This window comes from Hypanus sabinus, chromosome 2 (genome assembly GCF_030144855.1).
Source record: "Hypanus sabinus isolate sHypSab1 chromosome 2, sHypSab1.hap1, whole genome shotgun sequence".
NCBI lineage: Eukaryota > Metazoa > Chordata > Chondrichthyes > Myliobatiformes > Dasyatidae > Hypanus > Hypanus sabinus.
In genome coordinates this window covers 55,986,639-56,008,457 of record NC_082707.1, presented here as the reverse complement: position 1 = coordinate 56,008,457, position 21,819 = coordinate 55,986,639, and the positions used below count along the sequence as shown (strand labels likewise).

Below are 21,819 nucleotides of genomic sequence, written 5' to 3'. Positions count from 1 at the left end.
AAGTTTTTGAGTGTATTTGTTGACATGCCAAATCTCCTCAAACTCCTAATAAGGTATAGCCACGGTCTTGACCATGATAGAGCCATGATAAAATCCATTGACTCTTGAAAGATTATTACTAATGCCTCCAAAATCTCCTCAGCCACCTCTTTTAATCAATTTGATAACCCTGGGGTGCAGGTCCAGATGATTTGTTTTCCTTCAGACCTTTCTCCCTAACTTCACATACTTTTGTCCACTGACATTCTTAAACTTTTGGCATACAGCTAGTATCTTCCACAGCGAAGACTGATGCAAAATACTTCATCAGTTTTTCTGCTCTTTTTTCGTCCCACATTACCACCGCTCCAGCATAATTTTCTAGTGGTCCGATATCTACTCTCGTCTCTCTTTTACACTTTATGTATCTGTAGAAACTTCTTGTATCCTCTTAATATTATTAGCTAGCTTATCTTCATATTTCATCTTCTCCTTCTTAATCACTTTTTAGTTGCCTTCTGTTCCCAATCCTCTAACTTCCCACTAATTGTGTTCTATTTTCTGCCTTCTTTTTGACTTTTATTTTGGATTTGACTTCCCTTGTCAGCCATGGTTGTATTTTCCTGCCTGTAGAATATTCTTCTTTGGGATGTACCCCTTCCAATCAATCCTCTCTCATGCCTCTGTAATTCCCTTTACTCCACTGTAATATTGATACATTTGACCTTAGCTTCTCCTTCTCAAATTTCAGAGTGAATTCTATCATATTATGATCACTGGCCCCTAGGGGTTCTTTCACCTGAAGCTCTTTAATCAATGTTGGTTCATTGCACAACGCCCAATCCAGAATAGCTGATCCTCTAATGTGCTCTAAAAATCCATCACATAGGCATTCTACAAATTTCCTCTCTTGGGATCCAGCACCAAATTGATTTTTCCCAATCTACCTGCATACTGAAATCCCCCTATGACTATTGTAACATTGCCCTTCTGGCATGCATTTTCTATCTCCCATTGTAACTTGTAGACCATAACTTTACTACTGTTTGAAGGTCTGCATATAACTCCCATCAGGGTCTTTGCTACCTTGCTAGGAGTCTCACTACACACTGTCTCTGTTTGTAAACCAACTACCTCATCCTCAACCCTATCACTCCAGTTCTCTTCACTGCCAATGTAGTTCAAACCCTCCCAACAGCTCTAGCAAACCTGCCCACAAGGATATTGGTTCCCCTTGGATTCGGGTGTAACCTGTCCCTTTTGGACAGGTCGTGCCTTCCCCAGAAGAGATCCTAATGATCCGGAAATCTGAAGCCTTGCCCTCTACACCAGTTCCTCAGCCACACATTCATCTGACAAATCCTCCTATTCTTACCCTCACTGGCATGTGGCAACAGGCAGCAATCCAGAGATTACTACCCTGGAGATCCTGCTTTTCAGCTTTCTACCAAGCTCCCTAAAATTTCTCTTCAGGACATCATTGCTTTTCCTACCTATGTCACTGGTGCCAATATGTACCAGAACTTCTGGCTACACACCCTCCTGGACCCAGTCTGTGACATCCCTGACCCTGATTCATGGGGGGTAACATACCATCCAGGTGTCTCTATTGCATCCACAGAATTTTCTCTCTATCCCTCTAGCTACTGCAGTCCTCTTCACCTCTCTTGTCTTCTGAGCCACAGTGGCAGACTCAGTACCAGAGGCCAGATCACTGTGGCTCCCCCCCCCCACCCCGGTGGGTGGACCCCTTCAACATTATCCAAAGTGACATACTTATTATTGAGGGGAATGGCCACAGGGGTTCTCTGCACAGGCTGCCCATTTCCCTAACAGTCACCCAGTTACCTGCCATCTATCACTTCCTCACTCTCCTGAAGAGCTGAAGGTTATCGAGTAGCAGCTCCAGTTCCTTAACTCATTCTCTGAGCAGCTGCAGCTCGGTGCACCCGGTGCAGATGTGGTTATCCAGGAGGCTGGAGGCCTCCCAGAATTCCCACATCCAACAACACAGTCCCAGGATCTATCCTGTGCACCAACAGATGCAAATGAGGAATAAAGAAGAGGAAACTTACCAGATACTTACCTTGCCTAAGCCTGATCTTGCCCAAGCCTGATGAGCCAAAGCCCCTCCACCACTGGCCCACTCACACAATGGCTGCTCCACTTGCCCAGGCTTTATGTTTATTTCCCCTTTTGTAATGGATTCCATTGATTGATTGAGTGCAGTCCAACTAGGAAAACTGCAGTGAGGTGCTGCCTTTTTTAAATGTCACCTGCAGACACAAATGATATTGCTTCTTCTTCCTCTTCTGCTCCCACTCAGTAGCCCACCTCCGAAAAGAGCCGCGAAGCACTGCCTTTTTAAAAATTCCACCGTGGACCTAAATGAAATCATTGCTTCTTCTTGTGCTCCTCCTCACTGATTGGTGCAGTCCAGCTAAAATTAGATAGTTATGTAACCGTAATTTCTATGCAATAACTATGCAATTTCAGAAATAAAACTGAAAAAAATACTTTGAATAAGCACTTAGGCTAGGCTTGTTAAGCAAAATAAGTTTACTTCATTATATTCTAAAACATGGAACATAGTTATGAGTCTTGAGTTCAAGATGAGCTTCGTCTAGCTCAAGCATTTACATATTTATGATATTGCAGAAGAAGGCATCAAATTGACTAGGTAAGAGCGTTAAATATTGAATAAATAACCTTATTAAAATATAAGCCATTGGGATTTTATATATGGAGCATACACTCAGTGGCCACTTTATTAGGTACACCTGTACACCATCTTGTTAATACAAATATCTTATCAGCCAATCATGTGTCAGTAGTTCAATGCATAAAACATGCAGATATGGTCAAGTGGTTCAGATGTTGTTCAGATCAGACATTGGAATGGGGAAGAAATGTCAGCTAAGTGACTCTGACCGTGAAATGTGTGTTGTTTGAGTCTCCCAGAAGCTGCTGATCTCCTGGGATTTTCACACACAACAGACTCTAGTTCACAGAGCATGGTACAAAAAACAAAAGAACATCCAATGAGCAGTAGTTCTGTGGGCAAAAAAATGTGAGAAGGAGAGGAGAAGGGCCTGTTTGGTTCGAGGTCACAAAAAGGTGACAATAACTCAGATAATCACGCATTACAACAGTGGTGTGTACAGAATAACATTTCTGAATGCACAATGTATTGAAGTGGATGGACTACAGCAGCAGAAGACCACACCAGGTTCATTCCTGTATCGAAGAAAGTGGCCACAGTGTATAATGCATAACTTCCTTAAATACTTGAAAGTTATAGAAATCTATGCTCAAACAAAAACTGTCTAACACCACAGCAAACCCTATCAAAAAAACAAGTTTATCACAAGTTTACCCATTGAGCGTAACAGTTGAGCAGGTAGTGCTTATTCCTGATGTGGACAATGACTGTGAAGTTGATGGAGCACTCTTATCACTTGTACCAGTTATGCCATTAGCTAATTGCTCTGTGTTCCTTTCTGGTTTTAATATGATAATATAGCATTTAGGAACAAAAAGGCAAGCAAGTACGCCAAAACTAGATGCCAAAATAGCAAACATTTCAACAGCTACCATGTATTTCCCCCGAGTGCTTAAGTAGGCTGGGACAAAAGAAATCCAAACAATAAAAAAGACAAGCAAGGCAAAGGTCATGAACTTAGCTTCATTAAAATTATCAGGTAGTTTGCGCGCAATGAAAGCAAAAATAAAGCAAATTCCAGCCAGTAATGCATCATAACCCAACACACAACACAGGAACACCACAGAGCCTTCATTGCATTCCATAATTATTTTGATATTTTGAGATAGGGTATTCTTGACAGGGTGAGGAGGAAAAATTAGTAGCCAAGCTGTACAAAGACAAGCTTGGCATAAGATAAAAACCAGCGCAATGATTTTCTGCTGAAAACGGCCGAGTTGTTTTTTCACTGCACCCTCAGATGCCTTTTGTAACTTGACTGCTTTGGCTTTGACCATCAAATTAACAGCCTTGGATAACATACATGAAAGACAAATAGCAAAGCTAATAGCAAGAAGAACCTGTCGAGTCATACAAGACCACGTTACTGGCAGACCAACAAAAACAATTGCACTAAGAAAGCAGATAGCGAGTGAAAATAACAGTATTAAGCTCAGTTCATGATCGTTAGCTTTGACAAGGGCTGTATCCCTGCGGACTATGTAAACTAAAGCAATAGCTATTGCAATGCAAGCCCCAAATATGGATAATGCTACCAAAGCTATTGCCAGGGGATCATCGTAACCAAGGTACTCAATAACTTTATGCACACATTCATCTCTATTTTCATTGGACCAATAGTCTTCAGGACATCGAATGCATTCCCTTGAATCTGTTAAATGAACATCAAAAACAAGTTATGTAATTGACAAAGACACTAATTTAAGATTGTCTATTAGTAATTTCATACTATTAAGTACACTTACGTGATCGATCATATGTGGTGCATAATTTATTTAATTATGCTCTCAGTTTTGGTCTAACTTAACAAAGATTATTCAATAATTTAGGAAAGCTATCCCTCCCGGGTCAGGACTCATTTTTAGAATGTCAGCTTGAATGCCTATTCAAAATCTCTGCAGCTTAGGAGAAAAATGAATTAATCAGTCTTAAACAATCAATAGTGGATTCCACATCAAAATAAAGAATTCTAATCTGCACAATGTATTTCATACACTTAACCAAATACTCAGAGTAATTAATTTCTGGATTTAGGAACCAAAGACAAACTCACAAATTCCCTTACCCTGATACACTGCGAGCATTCTGATGGATGCTCCCAAATGAACTGTGCTGTTACTTGGATCTACTTTGTGTTCTGTCATCCATTTTCAATTTACAATGTTTGACTAAAATATATTTTACCATAGATTATCATATTTTCTAATACAACTTTCTTGCCTTACAATTTGCTTTCATTCTTTAAGTCAGTAAAATTCAAGTTCTAATCTTCTCTTCTAATCATCTATCCTAGTTATTTATTTAGCTCTGATAAGAAAGGCAAAAGGGTAAAAGATTGCAATAAGGCTTATGATAGAATTATTATTAGTATATTAGTTCTTTGGAATTCTGAAGCGTGCAAGAATGATATCTTAATCAATATCCCAAACATAGGCAATCAATGTGTCTGATGGATACCAGCCAGCTTCTTCATGTGACAGAAAGAAACCTAGAACATACATTAATCTGCACAATTTCTGAGAGGTCTGTACTGTGTGATTACAAGCTTACCGAACACATATTTGATTTAAAAAAGTCAGGTATGAGGAAACGTTCTCCACCTCACTCACTTACTCCTTTCGATGAAATATTCAACGTGAAGAAGCTAAGGTAAAGTATACATTATTAAACAGGAAGGATTCAAATAGTTTGTGGAATCAGAAATATATCATATTAAATAAGGGTTACACAGTACTAGCATATTTCTGTGAAAAGGATTTTCAATATAATATAATATAGCAAGGTCAGAGAATTTTGTTTAGTAATTGTTCATAATGAAATTGAATTCATGATCACTGATTTAAGCATGAAATTCATACTAATTATACTTAAGAGTAGCCCCATACTGTGAAATCACTCTTTTCATACTTAAAGTATACAAACACATCTTATTAACTGCATGTTGACTATTGTATTTCAATATTTAAACTGAATGCCATCACTTCTCATCAATATTAATCTACAGTATTTAGAAATGATCTAAGAGGTAATGTTATAGCATTGTGCTCCTCAGGATAGCCTCACCTATCAGAAGTACATATCCATATATTTAAATGCCTAATTCTCACAATTTCCACACTTTGAGAGCACCACTTAATAAACTTACTTTATGTTTCCTTGCTAGTAGAAACTATGGGTCAGATCATGTTCAGAGCTAAATAGTGGTGCAAGGTTAAACATGGGCACACATTACCTTCCATTTTGTTCAATTTTTAAATTTACAGCTAGGGTAAGAGGCAATCAATAATATGCTGCACAAAGAAGTCAAATCCATTTCATCTCTGACCCATCAGCTTTGTGCCATCCAGGGCTGGTGATCTAGCAAGCCCCCGTACATTTGAATGGGTTCACCAAAAAACAAAGTGACATGTGAATTTTTAAAAAATTTTTGTTCTTTTCAACAAAATTACATGTAGAATGTGTCCTTAACGTAGCTTTTTTTGTATGTTTAAAATTATCTATATGTTTTCCAGCTGTTTTTGAACGTGGCCTATCATCAGTGATGATTAGAATCAGTGAAACGATCTCCTGATTGCGTCAATGTCGATAAATCACTAGGGGAGTCAGCAGATGGGGAATTGGTTAATATCACCTATCGCCTAGTTAGCGCCTACTGACCACTTTACCTCATTAAGAGGTCATAGCAACAGGGCTAGAAGTTGTGCAGCCACTAAGGGTAAGTGTAATCGTGGGCATCCTGCAGAATCCAAATGAATGTTGCTGACCAGGTCCGGCACAATCACATCCATTACCTCTGTGATCAGGCATTGTTGTTACATATTCAGTTTGTTGTTAATTTTTATGTGTTACTCAAATTATGTGACTGTATGTAGGTAGAAAATTGAGTAAGTATTTTGTATACATCGGTAAACAAAACAGAAATTTGTTTAACTAACCTGTTTCATTGGTTATCTCACCCTCGGCACATGGAATGCAGTCAAAGCAACAAACAGGCTCTCCTTGTCGAATTCCTTTCCTGGTACCAGGCTGACAGCTTACACTACACACAGAAAATGGAGGCTGCCAAATGGAACATTGATACAAAGTAAACACGGCTTTCCAGAAATAAACAAATAAAGATACTAACAAAGTAAAGCGAGCATTTTTATGGGCAACAGGAAAATTAAAAGTGAGTGAAATAACAATGCAGAGCATAGTAGAAATTCAGTGATCACATAAACACTGAATTCCCATTCTAGGACTGATGGCCTCTTGTTTTCAGAAGACCATGACCATTATGACCTGGGAGATGATCACTGCACTTCACATTTCTATATCGTCTGTGCAGCAAAATCAAATAAATGAAAATTTGCAAAATAGTTTGAAAAATAGTGAATATGTAACTAATTGATTCTGTGAGAAAATGTGATAGAAGCAGAAGGGGACCAGCATGATGCCTTTCAAAATGGACATGCCAATGATCATTTGAAATTGCTTCTAGACACTTGCTAATTCCCTTCTCTCATCTGAAAAGATAGATGAAGCACTACTGCATTAATTAACTCTTCTACTACTATCATTATATCCTCAATTGTATGTTATATCGATATATCAAATATGGTGATTTGTCAGTTATTATAAATAGAAGCTACACACTAAAGTTTAACTGAATCTGCTAAAAGTGAAAATCATGGAGATCTTCACCCGCTTAGAGAAACACCGTGTCCTTGTCTGACCTAATTTCTTGCAATAGATCCTCCACCATCAAGGAACCCGAGAACGTGCAGTTTTCCTTTCAGCTCATTTTCTGGTTAGCATCATTAAAGAATGCTTTCTCGGCAAAATGAATGCCCTCATTCATTCCCCAAAGCACTGCCAAGGATCATCAGCTTTTGTCAGTGCTTCTATGAAATACCAGAAGCTACAGTAAGTGAGTGACGTATTGTGTCAGACACATTAATTTGTAACACACACACTCACACCCACTACAACCTCTACTCTTAAGCTCAAGAGATTTCTGCAGATGCTGGAAACCTTGAGCTACACACGCAAAATGCTGGAGGAACTCAGCAGTCAGGCAGCGTCTATGGAGGGAATAAACAGTTGAAGTTTTGGGCCGAAACCCACAATCAGGACCTCTACCTCTATTCTATCACTTTATACAATTTCATAGATCAGAGTATTTCATATCAGTAAAATAACATCTGTTTGCTTAAACTTAAAGTACTACTGCTTGATAACATTGTAGCTCAGTTTGTAGTATTATCTGGAATGGCAGCTTTCTGATATCATTGAATTTGTCGACTCTCTTACTCCAACTTGGGGGGTTCTCAACCTGGGATCCACACATCCCTCAGTTAATGGTAAACCATGGCACAAAAAAAGGTTGGGAATCCCTGCTTTAAGTAATTCTTTTGGACTGTTTTGATGAAGAGCAAAGGACTTACTTCCTGTATTTATCTTGAACAAATATCCCTGAAAATCAGGTAATCTGATCATTATTGAACTACTGGACCAAAGGGAAGGTTATTTCCAAATGTTAACTACATTACAAAAATGATAACATGTCAAAAGTTCTTTGCCACCTAAATATTTTTCCATGGTCAACAGATTAGGAAAGACTCAATCTAAATGCGCTTTTTATTTCATCTTTTTTTTTTTGGCATATAAGCTTATGTTGTGTTAGCCAAAGAGTGATTTAGCTCTATTGGCTATTAAAGTTTAAATCTCCTCACATTGTTTTCTATAAAGCAGATGCTTCACTACTTACATACCGTAGTCTGATCATCGTTCCAAATTATCGAGTCGTTTTGGATCGTCATCTCTTCTCCAGGAGGCGCAGTGCCATTGTAACTGCCTATTACTTTATAAGTGATGGACCTATCAGAATTTCTTTGCCAGTTTATAATATCATACATTGCATCAATATCCCCATTTGCATCAAAATATATTTCTTCACCTAGAAGGCTTCGAAACCGAACATTTTTCAGGTAATACATAAGCTGGAAAAAAATCCAAAGAAAAATTAACAAGAGACAGAAATTTTTTGTGAATAATATTTTAGCAATGCCACTTGATTGGAATTGGTAGATTTGCCTGCTGGTTTGCACAATATTCCTTAATGTTTTGCTCAAACAACCACAGCTCCTTTGATATTTTGAAGAGCATGGAAGATTTACAGACTAATTAAACATTAAACTCAGTGTCAAATCAAAGCACATCACGAAACAAAAGAATATCACGTTTGGATTATTGGGCGTAGTACTGGGCAAAATACCTAAGAAAGGATGTGACGGCATAGAAAAGCATGTAGACTGGTTTACAAGTATTATCCTGGGAATGAAAGAGTTAACATATGATCAGCATTTGATGGTTCTGGACTTGCACTCACTGGAGTTCGAAAGAATGAGGGGGAATCTCATTGAAGCCTAGCAAATATTGAAAATCCTAGATAGAATGGAGGTGAAAAGGATGTTTCCTACAGTGGGGGAGTCTAGGACCATAGGGCACAGTCTCAGTCATCCATTTAGAAGAGCAGTGAGGAGGAACTTTTCAGCCAGAGGGTGATGGATCAATGGAATTCATTGACACAGACAGCTGTAGAAGCTAAGTCATCAGTATATTTTAAGCATAGGTTGATAGGTTCTTGATTAATATGGTTAACAAAGATTATGCCTTATAGTGTAATATTGTGCAGGAGGATATAAGAAAATGTTACTGGGCAGCAAAAGACAGTTCACTTCAGCATTTTTCCAATTCATTCCCAATTTTTTTAAAAAATTATTTATTGATATACAACGTGAATTAGGCCTTCTAGTCCTTCAAGTCACACCACCCAGCAATCCCTGATTTAATCCTAGCCTAATCACAGCACAATCTACTATGACCAATTAACCTACTCACTGATACGTCTTTGGACTGTGGGAGGAAACCGGAGTACCCAGAGGAAACCTATGCAGCCACAAACTCCTTACAGGCAGCGGCGGGAATTGAACCCGTGTTGCCTGTACTGTAAAGCGTTGTGCTAATCACTACAGTACCATGCCACCTCTACTAACTCAGTAGGTTGTCATGTTGCCAGGATCAAATTTTTCAAACAAGATGATAAAGTTCAGCAATGATGCTGATATTATTTAGCTCCTCTTGGTACAAATATGAAACTTTTTAACCTCCAACATGTAAAATTCTGATTCATGAAGCATGATGCAGAATTCACAGTGTTAACATTTTGTAACAATGCAGTATCAATATACATGAAGTTCAAAGAAAGAAGAAGTTGAGCTTGTTTTCCTTGGAATAAAAGTTGTTGCAATCAGATCCGATCAGGGTATTTAAAATCATGAAAGCAAGTCTTCCCAATAATAAAGTATCAGGTCTTTCTTGGAGTTATTGTGTATGCCCGCAAGAAACAGAATCTCAGGGTTGTATATGATGATATGTATGTACTTTGATAAATTTACTTTGAACTTTGGACTTGGAGGTTATTGGCAAAAAACCCCTAGAAGTGACCTATGGAAAATCTTCCTGCTTACATCAGTGATTAGTGTCTACTACTGTTAATAGTGAAAACAGATCCAGCTGCAAAACTTCAGTGGGAGATTAACATGTATCAGAATGGAACAGAATTTGCAGAGCTATGGGGAGAGTGGACGAGAGGTCAGAGACATTTTCAGCTTCAGCTGTATTTCTTTAAGCTTCTTCAGTCTGAAATCCATGCAAGTTCTATGCTTTATTTCTTAAAAATATCATATTTATGAAAAGCTATAAGTCTGCAGAAATCCATTACTTTCACCTGGAGAACAGATTACACTGCACCACATGAACAACTCACTATTAGACCTACCAGTCCTGTACTGAACTATTGTTACAAACAGACAAGAGAAAATCTGCAGATGCTGGAAATCCAGGCAACACACACAAAATACTGAAGGGACTCAGCAGGCCGGGCAGCATCTCCAGAAAGAAGTATAATCGACATTTGAGGCCGAAACACCAACTGTACTCTTCTCCATAGACGTTGCCTGTTCTGCTGAATACCTACTGTCACGTACACAAGGCTCTTAGACCCTCAACTCCCTGTGTATTCTTCAATATACTTTCCTTAGATTTCCATATTCCCTGATTCATGAATGACGATGTCCAAACAATTCACAAAAGGGCATGCTTATCTGTAACTAATAACAATGGTCATTCATTTATTAATAAAAGACCATTCCCAGTACAACTACAACAGGTTCAAAACTAATGCTAATTTCTGTAACATTTTAGGAAAGCAATAGTACTTCTTTAAAAATGGTGCGATTCATTCATATCTATATAATTTCCAGACTGGTAAAGATCTTGAGTTTCACTTTTATTTCATTTGTCCATTATTCTTATTCTGTAAAACTATTCATAATTAGGTGGCACCTAACACTTGAGAAACTGTTTCTTTAATAGATTCTTAGGAGTCCTGAGCTACTAAAGCCACTAAGTGGAAAAGTAAATGTATGAAATCAATTGTTATGATATGTGTTAGCAGAAATTTTCTGAAGGTTGAACACAACTTTCAAACAATGATTGGATAAAACTTTGGAAGGGGAGATGTTTGCAGATCTACAAGAGAAAAGCACAGAATTAGGGATGGGGTAGTGTTTCAAAGATCACACTTCAGAGAATTTCTTTTTGTGAGCCATCTTCCGTTATAATGCTGTGATTAGGTGCTTCAATTATTCAGGATAGTAGAGTGTTCAGTACAACTTTCAGGAAGTTGAAGAGTACACTTTCTATTATTTCCTTCTTTGGATAGATATTTCATCAGTGTCTGAATTGTTGCCTCACTGGAGATTAAGAACACTGTTAGGAGTTAGGAGCCAATACAATAAAAAGTAATAACTCAGAGAAGAATTATGCATGCAAACTATTGATTACATACCTGCCATGGTTGAAAGTCTCTGATGTTTGCACATGATCCATTTACAAATGGACCTTCACCTGTCTTACAGGTATACATATTGTGAAGAGCATGTGCTACAGTGTATACAGACTTATACACACTGTATGTCAACCTCAGCTGGGATACATCAGAATAGGTATTATCAATATCATTGAAATTCTCTTTTCCTGTACATAACTGCTGAGAAATAGGAGGAATGTTATGAATTCTAGCATCTACATCTGTTGCTTCGTACTCCTCCAGTTCATGATTCACCATTCTACTAAGAGATACACCATTTTCAGGCCACATGCAATCAAAGGCTCTCTCCCAAAACTCAGTTACCAGCTTATCTCCAGTATCTCCTGGATCTAGCTGAATTAGATGATTGTAAAGACCATGGATATCAGCTCGTGGAATTGCAAATCCAATGGTTCCACCCAAAAGAGAGGAATATTCTGGTTTGGAAATCAAAGCAGAGTTAATCCAAGCCTCACTCGCTATCCATGTTCTGCCAGAAATATTCCGTTGCATGATTTCTTCAATCAATGAGCTCAGATCAATATCAGCAGAAAAGACGGCAATGATTTTGGCAGTTGATTCTTGAATCTTGTCAACAATCCGAACTATTTTCTCTCGTTCGTAAACTTTGGGGATAGTCTCAGAAAATGAAATGCACACACCAGCCTTTTCTACTTCTTCTTTAAAATGTTTAATTCCATATTTCCCATAGTCATCATCTGATGCTATTGTGCCCACCCATGTCCATCCAAAGTGCATCACAAGTTTTGCCATGGCTGCAGACTGAAAAATGTCACTTGGTATAGTTCGGATAAAGGAGGGAAACTGAAATTTATCACTCAAAATTAAGCAAGAGGCTGAGTAATCCACCTGCAAAAGAATCAGCAAAGAGGTGGTTTTAAAACATACACAGCAAAATATACAGCTTCTCAGTAGCAGCAACTCTGTGTAGTATTGTGAGTGCAAGATGGAGCTAGCAACTAATGACAATGTCATGTAGAAAGTTCACAAAACAACTTCCTCTTCTCCTTCTTCTTTTAAATACACTTGTACTACTAATTTGTGTGTATTGCTGCCCACAATTTATGTTTTAATAATGTGTTTTGGGGGCCAACTGAGTGATCTGGCTCTTTTGCTGTCTTTGAGGGAACTCAGCGCTGTTGAGAGTGAGATTGAAAACAGAGTATGCGGACTAATGTAGAGTGTGAAACCATAATCGGCTCCATTACTCCCTGATCTCACCAATTAAAGCATTGAGCAAGATTAAAATCAATGAGGATGGGAGCGGAAATCAAGCAGGCATTCATTGTCATCTGCCTGCGTTAGACTGGTGTCACTTCTCCCTCTCCTTCTTGCTCACTGCTACCAGATGAAGAGCGTGGGTCTTGGGTCTTGGGCAAGGTTTGATCAACACAGTTTGTGGATTGGACTCATTTATTATTGCTATTTTGCATGGTTTTGACTCGAACTGGCTCTGGGGCCTGCAGTCAATGAACATTACAGCACTGAATTGAACTGAACTGAACTACGGTGAACATTCCCGGACTGCTTTAATCATTTTGCAGTTTGATCTTTAATATTTTGTGTGTTATTCATTTGTTTTTAGTTGTTTTCGTGATTTGTTTTTATTTGTATGTTGGGTATTTGATGTTTTCTTTGGATGGGTTCCATGCCTGCCGGAAGACAAGTTTCATAAATGCTTTGATGATGAATGTACATTGAACTTTTGAAAACAATTATGTTTTTCACACTTTTTAGTTTGTTTACTGGCTTTGTCTTTAAATCTATGTGGATTAAGGATATAAATTATGTTAATATTCCCAAGCTTCCACTTACATCACTTCTACTCTATTCATTTAGACTTTTCGACAGCTGGAGTAGCACCTTCACTGACCCTATTAACTTCAGCCTCTTTGGAGATTCCTTGTCGACAAGTCAAGCCTCCATGTTGTCACACACTGCCACACACACTGGTGAACAATGGAACTTATCACCTCGGTTTTAGGATAACATTTTGTCATCCGATCATATGTGCTAGTAGTTACTGTTCCGGACATCAGACTATCATTATTACTTCTTGCCATAATCCTGTTTAATGACATAGTTGATGCCAAGCACAAGGCTGTTTGTTTCTTACATGGTGTAAAGACAGAGAATAATCAACAAGATCTTATTCAAAAATATATGTTTATGAAATGAGAAATGAATGTTGTAAATATCTTTTGGCCTTTGAGATGGAAATGTTATATTTCTATTTTTTTTAAGTATTAATTCATTTCTAAACCCAATTTGAGCTTCATATATTAAATTTTGCCAGTTACAGATTACTCTGATGTTATTCTTACATTGCAGGAAATATCCATCTTCAAACCATTATGTTCTCCAGTGCATCAAACAAATATTTACACCAGTGTGAACTCCAGATGTGAGTTAGATCATCATTAGGTGGTCTGTATTGAGTTGTCTTAACTATCTCATTGTGAAATGCCTTTTGAGTTATCAACAAAGAGAAAAATGATGCAGATTGATTCAGCAAAGAGGAATGAAGTTCAATTAGAACTAATCACTGCCCTCAGTAGCATCTGTAATCCTTATAAGACTACAGTGAACCTACAACCAAGCAATTATAATGTTTCCTAAAGAAACAGTGACCTCTATTGTGCTACCATCTACATTACTAATGGATATATTAGTAATAATTCTACATATTAGAATTATGGGTTTCAAATGACAATTTGTTCAAATAGATTTTCAAATAACATTTTTACGTTACTTGCTTTTGCATATTGATTAGTTTCACGTGATAAGAGAACACCTAATAAGCCTTGTAGAGTTGAACGTCACCATGTAATTATTGATAGCTCTTTTAGCCCAAACAAATATCAAGAACTTTTTTACTAATTTCAGATTTTAAAAGTTATTCTTTGCTGAATGAGATATGCCTTTAACTGTATTAAAACACATAATTACTGCTTAAGAACCTCACTGGTTATTCTTACATTTAGACAATCCTGAATTTAAATCTTCTCAAAGAATTTGTACAAGTTTTGTAGTGGTTATAAAGCCATTGTTATCTAAGAGGTATAACTAAAATTTGAATTTCAGCTAAAAAATGTATTCTTAGGTATTAAAGAATAGGTGCTCATGCATTTCTTGGGCAACATCCAAGAGAATTGATGAATAACACACCAGCTGAGGTGAGTATGCCGCTATGCATGATGGGTACATGAATTCAAAATGGCTGCACAACACCGAGCATCGGAATCACCGCAGCTCATTTATATTTTATTCCAAAGATCATCTAGGAATATAATAGTTTCATTTGTACCTCATCTATCTTAAGTTTATGTGTCATAGAACTGATTGTGTATTAGAACTTCCAGCCAAAGATGCCGAACTTTAAGCATTTCAAGCAAAATTATCTGAACTAGACAAAACATAATAATGGATCAATCTGCTTAAAATTAGTAAGTTTAAGACAGCTTAAAATTAACATTTAAGCTTACGCATAGGTTATTTACAGGAAGGTGTTTAACCTTTCAAAGTAAATTATTTCAGTAAAGTTTACAACTTGCATGTTAAAGCTTTATCGTGTGAATAAATTGCCAAATATAACTGCGTGTGGATATTCTGCCACCTTAATTGAATAACTGTAAAACCAATATCTATACTTTAATAAAGTTCTGCAACAAAATTGAATCAGATCTTGATTGAATTTTACATCTTGTTACCTGAGGGAAATAGTAGAGGCCCAGGATTCTGGCAGTTGCAATAGATAGAGCTGATCCTCCAGCTCCGATCAGTACCGCTAAAGGTGCTCCGGAGCCACACCGGTAGTTGGGGACGGCTTCATCCTGTCCAGTCAGATATGTCAATGTTCCCTCAACAGCTTTGGAAATAGTAAAACACGAGTCATAGATTGTGTATCCCAGCTGGAGACCAGGCAGAATGGAATCATCCTGGTTGACCTCATTAATTGCATGGATCATTGTTCTGGCCCAGCGGAAAGCTCTGAAATTGAATCTGGTCAGGAAATGAAAGAAGATTATGAAGAAATGCCCTCTTTTACAGAGCTACATAATAAATTTAGAGATTAAGACTATTAAAGTTCCCAACGATAAAGGAACATAAGAATTAAAATATTGTCTCAAGATGTTTCACAAAAATATGCGTAGCCAATGGAAAGAAATTCAAAAATGTTTTTATGTGAGGGGGGACTGAAACATAATAAGCTTTGGGGAGGTTCTTAAAGGTCAGCTACCCAGTGCAAATCCTATCATCCAGCTCTAGATCTGTAGCCTGTAGGGAATGGCTCAGCACATACAAGCACTATTTTAGTACAACGAAGGTTTCTTCCTGTACAGTCTTTTTGGGCAGTAAGTTCGTGATCCATCTCACCCCAACCCATTCCCCAAGTACTAAAGTCTTCTGGGTGACTTTTTTCCCTTTGTTTTTTTTTTAGTTGGCTTTCTAATTCCTCCAATAACTCCAGTTTTTAATTCCTTGGCTAAGAGAAATGTTTTTGTTTACTCTATTTTAAGGAGGTAGTTACACAAAATTGAAAACTTAAAGCATTAAAATTCCTTCAGAAAAATAAAATAAGGGAAAATCACTCCACAAAGCAGTCTTGATTTAGAATTCGCCATCTGAAAGAATAACAGAAGCAGCCATAGTCATTGGTTTAAAATAAAAGAAATGGATAGACGGTTGAAGGAGAAAAAGATTACAATAAATTATATCTCTTGCTGTGGGGCAATAGATCAGGAATGAGCTTGCTGTTGCTGACACCCAGTGAGGACCTTATTGACTGAATGGCCTGACTCTGAAACACTTCTGCAATTCTACCTACCCTCCTCCTTTGAATGGCAACATCACTATGTACCCCTGCCTGAGGTGTTACGTACCCTTGTCACATGACAGGGGTTGAAGCTATACTGGACTTGAGGTAATGGTCTTGGGATGGTGGAGTGATGTCATTTTCCCGCCAGTAGAGGTCATGTGACAGGTTTTGTTTACAGGGTATAAAAGGAGGACCCCTCCCTGTGAGGAGGGGCAGTTCGTGGCTGGATTTGCCATGTTGACTTCATGCCACTGCGCGATTTAATGTTATGACGCAGTTTAGTTGAAAGATGGAGTTTTATCTAATGCCTAAAGTTTAAAAAGTCATTGCCAGCAGTTTCTTTATAATACTGCTAGTTGAGAATCAGTGGAGAGTGAAGATTGGAGTTCAGGAGTTAAAAGATCGAGGAGAATCGATTTCGACGGTGAAACAGGTTCGACCTTGTTTGATCCTCATTCGGAAGGAATTCGTTGACTGTTCTCGTGTTAATCCCTGTGAAATAGCAGAAAGGATTGGGAACAGTTTTGTAAAGGAAAGGTCAATGCCTTTAAGCCATTACATATCATCTTCGTAAAATTCTTCGTGGGAAAAGTAGTTCGACTGGGAATCGAAACAAAACGACGTGAAAGAGAATTTAAATCGTCTTAAAAAGTCTCTCCTTAAATGGACTGTAAGCATTTTGAACTTTTGCAGTACTACTTTGAAGAACTGTTTTTGCAACATCACTTTAAGAACTGTTTAAGCTGCTGCACAGCAGCTGATTTCCGGTTATGTTAGTGATTTGTTTACTTTTGGGGGTTTGTCTTTCAGTGCTTAATAAATGTTTTATTTGCTATAAAAACCCCTGCCTCACTCATATATTTATTGTTGCTGAATCAGTAACAGTATATACAAATTAACCTGACCTCCCATGTACATGCCTTCATATAATTGATATGTAGTTGTGCAAGCACAACCAATTGGTGATGAGTACGGACCTGAATTTCAGCAATACTACTTTGAAGAACTGTTTTTGCAACATCGCTTTAAGAACTGTTTAAGCTGCCGCACAGCAGCTGATTTCCGGTTACGTTAGTGATTTGTTTACTTTTGGGGGGTTTGTTTTTCAGTGTTTAATAAACGTGTTTTTAGTTGTAAAAACCCCTGCCTAACTCATATATTTATTGTTGCTGGGTCCGTAACAGGGGTATCTGCAGTTTTGCATTTCCCAAAGCAGAGGAACAACCTGGGCAGTCATGTGTCATCAGGCAACAGGGTTTTGTTCACTATCTGGCACAAAAACTTACGTTTTTAGTTTCTTTCATCCCTGCAGCTTCATTCCACTAAAACATTTTATAAATATCTTCAGAGCAAAAAAAGTAACCAGGGAAAAAATAAGGTTCACTAAGGACCAAAATAGTAAACTGAGTGTTGGGCCAAAGAACTTAGGGAGGTCTTAAGTGTTTGCTCGATAAATCCTCATTGGTGCCAGGTGGACCTACAAAATGAATGGTAGGGTCTCAGGAGTACTGAGGAACAGAGAGACTTTGGTGGGCAAATCCAAGGATGTGGCCAGCATAGTGGTGCAGCTAGTAGAGCTGCTGCATCACAAGATTCAACCCTGACTTCGGACTGCGTTGCCTGTGTGGAGTTGCCCCTTCTCCCTATGACCACATGGATTTTCTCTAGGTGCTTCAGTTTCCTTCCACATTCCAAAATGTATAGGTCGGCAGGTCAAGTGGCTACTGTAAAGGTGTTTAGGTGAGCATTACATTCTTCACATTGTTGCTGGGTAGGCTGAGCTATGATAGAATTTTATAGCACAACGGTTAAGCCTCAAATCAACATCGTATCCAGTCCTTGTCATCACACAATGCGAAGAATATAATTGTACTGGAAAGGCTGTAGAGGGTGTTTATTAGGATATTGCCTGGAATGGAGACCGAAGACTGTGTTTGGTTTCCTTGGAGTGCAGGAGATAATGGGTGAGCTGATAGATGAGTTCAAAATTATTGGGGGGCCATAGACAAGGTTGAGAATTAGAAAGTTTTGTAAATAGCAGTTATCGAAAACAGGAAGGCAAATGCTAAGAGAATGGGAGGGGATTTGAAGAAGAACTTTATTTGGAATCCAGAATGCCTGGCCTGAGAGCATTCTGGAAGAAGGAACTCTCATTTAGGAAGTATCTAGAAAAACACTTGTATCATATAGAAGCAAGTAAATAGCATTAGTTGTAGTTAGATACTTAATGATCAATATGGATTTGGTGAGCTGAAGGTCCTGTTTCTGTGCAGTATGACACTTGAACCACCTCAGTCTAACCCCATCCTTTGGAACATGTATATGTCTGCAACTACTGATGAGAGAAATGAAATGCAAGACAGTGTCGAAGCTGATCACTAGCTTCCCCAAGGTGATACAATCATTCTGAGACAAGGTGCAGTGTGTAATAAATCAAAGGATTTAAACCTATAGTAAATTATTTTAGGGACCGGGATTAAATGCCAATGCTCTAAATATTGAGTGATGATATTAAAAAAAACTCTTGTGTTTTATGCAGATATTCACAGAAGGATTTGTCCTTTAACCATCTGGGATTTGTCTTATAATGCACCCAGCACTGCAACCAGCTCCTGCTTTGTCCATCAACAACAGGCAAAGCTCGCTGGAGATGTTCTCAGGTAGTTGGACCTTTCTGATTGGCAAACCAATTTGCCCACTCTCTGATTGGCTAAGTGTGGCCCTCAGAGACAGAAGGGGAGCAGTGAAGTTACAGGAACCACCAAAAAAGATGATTTTTTTCTCTGTTTACGAGAAATCTCTATAATATTTATCTCTTAATAAATAAATAAATAAAAGGAATTAATAGAGAACAAACAAAGCTTTATAACTTTGGTCACAAGAAATTCAGCAAATGCTGGAAATTCAGAGCCACACATACAACATGCTGGAGGAACTCAACAGGCTTGCCAATGTCGATGAAGGGAAATAACCAGTTGGTATTTCGGGCCAAGACCCTTCATCAGGACTGGATCTGCCCAGGGGCGTCTCAGCCCGAAACACTGAATGTATATTACCTTCCGCTATTGCTGCCTGACTTGCTGCATTCCTTCAGCACTTTGTGTGTGTTGCTTAAGAATTCCAGCATCTGCACAATATTTTGCATTTATAAAAAAAATGTCGTTCTGTTTTTGTATATTTTACCAAAATTTTGAAGTAATTAGTATTCAAGTAATTTTTTAAATTTACGTTGTATTAGGTATGTTTGTGTTTGCACATGGATTGCTTATTTTAAGAGTACCTAGTAAACATCAGGACAAATGTCCGCTTCAGCTAATAGCTGAGAGCAGGAACCATATCAGGGCCAGTCTTCAAGAGCTTTTCATGCTGTACTGAAAGGAGGCTGAGCTATCTTGCAGCAGAAATCATAAACAATCTGACAGGAGACACCAAATCAAATGAAGCAATGGGTATAACTGAATGGTTTTCATTTGCTTCCAAACATTGGCTGAAACAGTATTCTGAGGAGCAATCAGCAACTGTTAGGTTTTCTGTGGCAATGGAAACTAAATTATTTCCTTAACTCTCTGTTTATTTAAAAGAAACTCTCTTAAAATTACATAGTCAAATAATCATTGAATTGCCCAAGCTTTTTCATAATGATAATCAAGTTTTTTTATAATTGAGAATATGTTTCTTACCCCTCACATCCTGAAGATTGTGGCGCCGTACTGGATGATGAATTTGTGGATACTACTCTGTAATGAATGGGAAACATCCCTCCAATCATCACATCTCCGGGCATTTTGAAACTATTTAAATTAAACTTTCCTTTTAATTTGCATGTCGATTTCCCAGAAACTACTGTCAAAATGGTAAAACACATCACAAGACGCAAGTAGCTTTGCAAATGCATATTAGTATTTGCAGGACATGAGGGGGAAAAGAACTCAATCACCGGCAAGTCCCCAGCTTTTATGGGTTCTTGGGACACCAACTTTAAACCCATTGGTTAAGACAATGAAATGAGCAAAAGATACACCTTGAGATCATCCCGGAGGGATTTAGGGTGTTATTACAATGCAGAGCTCAGCATTTCAGCTAAAGAAAACATTTCCCTTTAAAACTGCTTTGTTTTATTTATCTCCGTTTTGTGGGAAATGTTTAGCAATTAACACTGCAAGTAAGCAAAAAGATTAAGTATTAATATTTTTCCCGTGTAGATCTTGTTACCCAAATATTGTGAATTGGCAAAAAGTACAGTCCACAAGATCTTGAATTAAGCAGCTGCTTGTGTAAGTACTTGTGAATAGAGCACAAATACCCAAACGGGGTTTATCAAACATCCATCGAAATTATTCACAAGACCGACCGGTTTCATTTCAATAAGAGGCAAAAATCTGAGCAGAAAGTTGGGACTGCAATTTCTGAATGACTGAAGCTCAGAAGTTGAGTTGCATTGGTGTTTAAATGTATCCGGCCCAAGGAGTGCTGGAAATCTCTTCTGGCAAGCGCTGGCTTTACGAGTCATCCCTTGCTAATTAATTACAGAAACAACATAATTGATGAGCACCTGATTAATTTTTATTTAAACCACTTGGATAGATCACGGTCCTAGTTAATGTTGTTCTATAAATCTGACAAACATGTGTGAAGCCACAACGGACTTCAACATCACTCTTCCTTTTAAACTGAGGCCTCAGGTTAAGTGCAGATCAATAACACATACCATCCCATAAGGTATAGATATTCTACATCTTCCATAATCATTGGACCTCATCTATCATGCATGACTGTTCCTGGATCAGCTGGTTACTGCCAGCTTCTCAACTTAAGACAACAAAAATGTGGACTAAAATTTCCTTAATGATTTGATTTTCCTTCAGTGATGAGGAAGAAAACCACAACAACCGATTAATGCAATCTGCATATCTTTATTCAATCAATGAGGTTAAAACTGAGAGCTGAAATTTCATTTATAAGGCAAATGCTCAGAACCGAAAAAGAGTTCCAGTAGCTTGCTTGTAAACAGAACTGATCTATTTATGTTTAACAAAACTAATTAATTTAACAATTACAAATCTGTTCCAAACGAAAGATAATTATTGCCCGATTTCCCCTGGTAGAGAAATATAATTAATATACCTTTGAGCATGGACTAAACAATTAACTTTATGGAATTGTTTACTTCAAAGAGCTGCTCAGAGAATTAACAGTTGCCATGAACATGTAGTTATAAACGCAACATCTGCTTCCAATGGCTCATGACGTTCTGGGTTTCGTCTGGGTTTTCATGCTTCCAAACTTACTTTGTGTTTGTAAGACATATTACTCACAAAACATCACTAAAACCAATCATAACACCGAATCTTAATTCCAAAGATC

At 37.9% G+C, this 21,819-nt stretch overlaps 1 protein-coding gene across 1 annotated transcript; it reads right to left on the bottom strand.

Moving 5' to 3' along the window:
* Positions 1-3,295: 3,295 nt before the first annotated feature.
* On the bottom strand, positions 3,296-20,254 carry LOC132404743 (vomeronasal type-2 receptor 1). Its single transcript, XM_059989177.1, has 6 exons — positions 20,136-20,254; positions 15,347-15,638; positions 11,595-12,485; positions 8,455-8,682; positions 6,637-6,760; positions 3,296-4,352 (listed from the first exon to the last, which is right to left on the bottom strand). Exons 1-6 carry the CDS (start codon positions 20,237-20,239, stop codon positions 3,352-3,354), a joined length of 2,640 nt encoding a protein of 879 aa, XP_059845160.1. The 5' UTR covers positions 20,240-20,254; the 3' UTR covers positions 3,296-3,351.
* Between the last annotated feature and the right edge of the window lie 1,565 nt (positions 20,255-21,819).

Bases quoted from the DNA above. Each gene is read 5' to 3' on its own strand.
- LOC132404743 (XM_059989177.1), bottom strand. From the start codon at position 20,239: ATGCCCGGAGATGTGATGATTGGAGGGATGTTTCCCATTCATTACAGA. The intron at 15,639-20,135 runs GTAAGAAACATA...TTTCCTGACCAG, and splicing joins CAATCTTCAGGATGTGAGGG to ATTCAATTTCAGAGCTTTCC. The intron at 8,683-11,594 runs GTATGTAATCAA...ATTTTTTTCCAG, and splicing joins GAGACTTTCAACCATGGCAG to CTTATGTATTACCTGAAAAA.